General features: G+C 45.2%; 1 protein-coding gene across 1 annotated transcript; it reads left to right on the forward strand.

The window, feature by feature from the left end:
• The first annotated feature begins 2,828 nt into the window (after positions 1-2,828).
• On the forward strand, positions 2,829-6,679 carry egr1 (early growth response 1). Its single transcript, XM_041989996.1, has 2 exons — positions 2,829-3,523; positions 4,311-6,679. Exons 1-2 carry the CDS (start codon positions 3,313-3,315, stop codon positions 5,633-5,635), a joined length of 1,536 nt encoding a protein of 511 aa, XP_041845930.1. The 5' UTR covers positions 2,829-3,312; the 3' UTR covers positions 5,636-6,679.
• The last annotated feature ends 261 nt before the right edge of the window (positions 6,680-6,940 follow it).

Below are 6,940 nucleotides of genomic sequence, written 5' to 3' on the forward strand. Positions count from 1 at the left end.
CATTATCCTTCCCTCCCATCTCATCTGCCACATTATGTAACATCCAGGCTTTGGCAACTGTCATCACCCACTCTCATGTCTTGCTCCGCCCATCATGGCAGCACACTAGTCTGAACACACCTGTATGCTAATGGGGAGGGATTGCACCACTGCTTGGTGTGGGCAGGCGTAGAAGTGTGACGGGGGAGCAGGGGTGCCTGTCTGCATGTCTGTCCTATCTCCCTGACCGACTGCTTGGCTGCTGACAAATGCCAATACAAAGCTTGGTATCTGCTCCCACATACAATATGTAGGCGTTAGGATTCTCTTTCAGTCTTTCTATTTCTATTTCTCTCTGACTTTCACCCTTCCTTCCCACCTTCTTCATCTCTTTTTCTCAGCCTGCCTCCAGTTCTTCAATATTTTTGCTTTCTCTCCCCACTTTCCTTATAGTGTTTTGTTCCAACTCCTCCTCTCTCTTCCACGCTCTATCTTTTTTTGGATTTTCGATCTACGTCCTCATATTTTCTCTGCAGATTGGGGCATGATTAAATATTAACAACTGCTCGTGCAGGCTGCATTTGTGTGCCTAAGCAGGGGCGTGGTGGCTGCGTAGGTAATGGGTAAGCCTTTTTTCTGAGCTGGAGTTTCATCAAGTGAGGACTCCTCTGGCTGGTTTATGTGGGCAGCTAAGGGAAACACACTAAGGAGAATAAACCTGCTGAACCAGACATACACATATGCAAAAATGCAACAGTGCACAAAAATTATGAACCTCTACATCCATGCAGACTAATTCTCCTTCTCCTGCCCTTACAGAATCTGGTTTCCACCCCCTCTATGCATCAGAGAGATGGCACTGTGAACTGTTTATCATCTTTATTACTTTATTACTTTCCCAAGTTTTCCCTAACCTGATTTTATTACATTGTCATCAGATGATGAGTTCTCTCATCTGCGCTCTCTACTTTTTCTTCTTCGCTTTGCCACAAATTTATCGAGCTTTGTAACTGATGCATGACAGCAGTAGTGGATGCAGACAGGAGTTTAGATTTTGCTCATCAGCTCACCACACAGATTCAGTCGTGTTTTTTTCTAACTCACCATCACCATCTCCCATCCTTTTGTTCTTTAAGTAACATCATCTTTCTGGAAAACAAAATAACCCAAATTTAAATGTGTGAACAGTAGGAGCAACATTTTTCTCTCAAAATGCATCACTGTGCAGTGCCACATAGTTACAAAATAGATGAGATTTGATCGTTTATATGAAAAGTCTCTGTATGAATAAACAACATTACACATACTCCAGCTGTGCCCTACTCCAGGCTTATTTGGATTTTGTGACGGGAGCCTCTGCTCCAGATCATCCATAATATATGACAGAATTTTGCCATCAGTCTAATGGGGGTAAACAGAGAGACTTGCCAAAGGCTAAATCAGAAATGGCTGATAGGGAATGCAATCCAGTAAAGACCAAGAGTCTAATGTGTGTATCTGAATAATGTTTTGTTTTGTTGCCATATCCACTGAAATTAATCAGTCGATTGACTTCAGAGATATTACTGTCGTTTTTCCCAATCTGGACCTGGTTTTGTATGGCTGTAACACAAACACTTTGAGGAAGGGCAGTTAAAAAGGTTTTGGCGTTGACCTTGAGTCTAAATCAAAATTTATTTTAAACAAATGAAAGCTTCCAGCTCCACAGCGCACCAGCAGCATCTCTTCTCTGTCTCTCTCTTTCTCTCGGGCCACCTCAAAGTCTCATACCCACGAAGTTTCCCAATGTGGTTGCTCGCATATAGATCCAGTCAGCAGCTAGGGAAACACATTGATTTCTCGTCAGCATCCAGCACGGAGTGCTTGCGCGCCAGCCCAAGCCGGGGCGGCCGGGGGAACATCGGTATCCCGCAGGCGTCCTGGCAGCTGCGCGCTGCGTTGTTAATGCGGCCCATTAGGCCGCTGAGTGGCAGAGAGATTCCTTGAATATTGAGCCGGGGACACCCCTCAATTAGACAGATCGCCCCGCACCTCGTCAGCATCCGCGGCTATCTGCTCTCATTAATCAATGACACAGGCGAGTGAGACGGAAAGTTAATTTAGAGGAAGTTTGCCACTATCCAGCAGAGTCTGCACACTTGTATTTCTCAGCAACTGCACTAACACACACTGATACCTTAAAAAAAACATGCATTCTTATTAAACCGATATTTTACATGCGTGGGTTAAAGCAGCTTAATGATTAACTGTTGCATATTAAGTTTAAATTGTCACACATGAATAAAATCAGTGTAAATCAGTTTGTCTTTTGTACCATTAAGTCCGGAGCACATGTTTTCAAACAGACAAGAAGGACTCTGTTGCAGACATTAGTTATTGTGAACGCTGGACATGATTTGCGCTCCTGCTTCTCATTCACTGCCAAACAGCGATCCGCGCTGCCTCAGGAAGTTCCAAATAAGGACAGGGAAATGGAAACCCACCGGAATAGGTCCTTATGTAGTCACGACCTTATAAGGCACGGCGGAGCCGGGCTTTCCGGCAGCAGCGAAGCCTGTTTAACAGATGGGAAATCCAAATCAAGCCTACGGGGCGGCTAGGAGACAGCAAGAATTATGCTGCCGTTTGACCGAGCCGTTCGGCTATGAAGATGCATTGATTCGGGGCAGTGGAAGAGCGACGGTGTCTTCGCGATTTACTGCTAGGCTTAACATGAAGTCTCTTCTCTGTTTTCCTCCAGGCCAGTGTCATGTGTCCTCCACTGCAGTGCCTAAATATGGGCTTCCTCTTTTCCAAATATGGACATCTACGTCACGCAAGAGTGTATATAAGCAGCAGGGAAACCTCGCAGCTCAGAGAGAGCCCTGAGAGCCCACAAGAGCAACTGTTAGAGCAGCGAGAGATAGGGAAAAACACATAGAACTCCCTAACTACGAAAAATCACACCAAAAATAAAAAGTCATTTCAAAAGCAACATCTATCCAAGGCGGTCAAAACCTGATTGGATAAGTAATTTCATACAAAAATCAAAATTGATCTGATGATTGATTTTGATTCATCTTAGGGAATGAGTATAAAGGACAAATTAGACTTTTTCTGAAAACACAAGTGGATTTTTCTCGTCATTGAGAGGAAAAGGAAAACAACAGGACCACTGGAGAACAAGAGTCACCGAGGAAGGCAGAAAACTGTGTTTCCCACAGCATCAGTAGAAGAGTTCAGCGCTCCCTGAGCTGTGCTAAGTGATCCTCTCCACCTGCGAGGCACGGCTCTGCCAGCGCACACCCAGCCTTCCTGCGCTCCACAACAGCACAGCTTCAGCACCAGCAGAGGATGGCTGCAGCTAAGACCGAGATGATTCTTCCAGCCCTGCAGATCTCAGAGCCTCTGAGCTTTCCTCACTCCCCCATGGATAACTACCCTAAGCTGGAGGAGGTGATGATGCTCAGCACGACGGGGACCCCCTTCCTCACTGCCTCCGCACCCGAAGGTGCAGGCTTTGGCTCTGGGGAGCCAGGAGAGCAGTATGAACACCTTGCTGGAGGTAAGAGAGCTGTTTCTTTTGCCTCTTTTTGTCCATGCTGCTTTTAAATCTGAGTGAAAGTTTAGATCAGCTTGATGAGCAACAGTAAACTGAAAAGTGTTAAAAAATAAACGGCTATGTTTTTTTAATTTATTGTTTCCTATACTCACAATATGAACTAAGTATGTAATTAAAGCTGTTATAGTCATGTTTTTATTACAAAACTTTGGTTTTGGAAGCTGAAATTAAATCAAAATCTTAGCTGACTAAGCACGGTGGTCTCCATCAATGCAATAATATGCTAAATACAAACACAATCAAAATATTTGACCATGCAATAGACCTGCTGCTCCCTGTCAACTCTTAAGAGTCAAACACTGCTCACTCACCACATGTTCACTCCTGACACTTCTGCTCAATTCAAATTGCATTCCTGAAACCAGCTGAGCTGCAGTTTTGGTAATCAATTGCCTCTGGCTGTGATGGGCTTTTAAAATCTGTGTGTGCAGGCGTGCTTGTGCGGCATAGGAAGACAGAAAATGAAAGAAAGGTCAAGAAAGTGTGAGCAAATGAAAATCTAAAAGCTTGCACAGCAGCGTCTTTAAATTTAGAGAAGACAGCTTTAGATTTGAAGAGAAAGAGTTTGGTTGGAGGGTGTTTCTCTGTGTGGGCACTTGACTGATCTGTAAGACAGGGGACGGGGCTGACACACTGTCCACATCCCTGGCAGGACCCCCCCCCCCCCCCCCCCCTTCTCTGGATATTGACAGTTTGATTAATGTGTCTCCTTTCTTTGTGCTCCCTGCAGATACATTACCTGATATCTCCTTCAACTGTGAAAAGCCAGTTGTGGAGCAGAGTTACCCCACCCAAAGGCTGCCCCCCATAACTTACACTGGCCGTTTCACCCTTGAACCCGCCACCACCTGCAGCAACAGCCTCTGGGCGGAGCCCATCTTGGGTTTGTTCACCGGTCTGATGGGCAATATAGCTCCCAGCTCCGGCTCTTCCTCAGCTGTCTCACAGACCACCTCGTCCACATCTTCATCCGTCCCTTCCTCCTCCACATCTTCCTCTTCTACCTCCTCATCTCAGAGCTCCAGCCTCAGCTCCTCAATTCACCACAGTGAACCCAACCCGATCTACTCAGCTGCCCCAACCTACTCCAGCCCCAACTCTGACATCTTCCCTGACCAGGGGCAGGCTTTCCCCAGCTCAGCTGGAGCAGTGCAGTACCCACCCCCTGCCTATCCCGGCAACAAGAACTGCAGCACAAGCTTCCCCGTGCCCATGATTCCTGACTACCTCTTCCCTCAGCAGCAGGGAGAAATCAGCCTGGTGCCCCCTGACCAAAAGCCCTTCCAGAGTCAGTCAAGCCAGCCATCTCTCACTCCTCTGTCCACCATCAAGGCCTTTGCCACCCAGACTGGTTCCCAGGACTTAAAAAGTGTCTACCAGTCCCAGCTGATTAAGCCCAGCCGCATGCGCAAGTACCCCACCCGGCCAAGCAAGACACCTCCACATGAAAGGCCCTATGCTTGCCCCGTGGAGACCTGCGACCGCCGCTTCTCACGTTCTGATGAGCTGACACGTCACATCCGCATCCACACAGGTCAAAAACCTTTCCAGTGCCGCATCTGCATGCGCAACTTCAGCCGCAGTGACCACTTGACAACACACATCCGCACTCACACTGGGGAGAAGCCCTTCGCCTGTGAGATCTGCGGACGTAAGTTTGCCCGCAGTGATGAAAGGAAAAGACACACAAAGATCCATCTAAGGCAGAAGGACAAGAAAGCTGAGAAGGCAGGAGCTGTGGTGGTAACAGCAACTCCAGCACCAGCCGCCTCACCTGCCTCCAGCTACCCCTCTCCCATCACTTCTTACCCCTCTCCAGTGTCGTCTTACCCCTCTCCAGTCACCTCCTGCTACTCCTCTCCTGTCCACACTTCCTACCCATCTCCTTCTGTCGCCACCACCTACCCATCGGTGTCCATGTCCAGCACCTTCCAGTCCCAAGTCACTTCTTCCTTCCCATCCTCAGTTGCATCCAACATCTACAGCTCCCCGGTCCCCACCCCACTTTCAGACATGCAGACCACCCTCTCCCCAAGGACAATCGAGATCTGCTAAAAGCAAAGAGAAAAACTTTTTATAGTCTCTTTGCGCCTCTCTTTCTGTAAGGTTTTTTGAGAGGAGGAAAATCTGCATCAAAAGGACTTTGTTTTTCTCCTCCAAAACGCACTTTTCTGCTCCCTGTGCAGTGTTAGGTGAATCTTGAGATTTACCTGAAAGAGAGAAAAAGACATATGTCAAGGACTGGGCAAAGACGATGCAAGATGAAAAGGGATATTGTCTTTGTCTCTGTAAAGCAAATGCAGCGATTCAAATGCATAAGGGACTTCAGAGATAGAGTAGGAGACGGCACTGGCAGGTCTGTGCTAGTAGGTACACACAAACCAAGAGACAAACAGATTGCCAGCAATTGTGGTGCTGAGGCACGTTCGTCCTTGCAGGCACTCATACTAAAGACATTGAATGATATACATAAGCTATGATATATGTATATTGTACATGTGCCATGTTTCGTTTTTATCATTCTTTGGTACCACTGATGTGAACAATTATTTGCATATTTGCATTGTATTATTTGAAGTGAGCAGGGCCATATTTTCTACATACTTTCTCTATTATGTAGTGATGATGCTGTGATACGTTTTGACATTGTTTGAAAAAAAAAGCACTTAAGTATTCAAGCATGAGTAAGAGTGATGTTAGTTTCTGTTTGTAAATATCATCCACTGGTACTATCTCTTTCTCTCTTTCTCACATGTAACATATCGCTTGGTTATATGGAAAAACAGAGAAATGAAAAAAAAAAATCATTATGAAAAAAAAAAAAAACAAAAAAAAAAAACAAGACAAGACAAACGCTCCCGTTATTTGGTGCCTTTTGTGAAGCCTTGCTGATGTTGTGACTCGGCTGAGTGCGAGAGAGGATGCACTGCATCTCGCCTTAAGGGTTGAGGGAATATTTTTGTTACAGAATGTAAGATGTACTCAGAGGGAGGAAAAGGGATGAGCTATGAGGGCACCGCTTCATTTTATCAGAATGTAAGCAAAAAAAAAAAAAAAAAAAAAAAAAAAAAAAGGATAAAAACTATAAAGTATATTTTTGTAAAACTTAAATGTAAATATCCACATCTTCAAGAGCTGGAATGTTGAAGTTACCTACTGAGTAGGCATGGGATTCTTTTGTATGTTATATACATGCAGTTCATTATTTTGTGGTTATCTTTATTTTGTATTTGTGTTTGTTAAAACAAGTGACTGTTTCTGGCTTCTAAACACATTGAATGCGCTTAACTGCCAACAGGATATTTGGTGTACAAGATATCCTCCCAGAAATGAAATATAAATAAAAATATAAATATATAT

Source organism: Melanotaenia boesemani, chromosome 7, assembly GCF_017639745.1.
Source record: "Melanotaenia boesemani isolate fMelBoe1 chromosome 7, fMelBoe1.pri, whole genome shotgun sequence".
In the NCBI taxonomy this organism is placed as follows: domain Eukaryota; kingdom Metazoa; phylum Chordata; class Actinopteri; order Atheriniformes; family Melanotaeniidae; genus Melanotaenia; species Melanotaenia boesemani.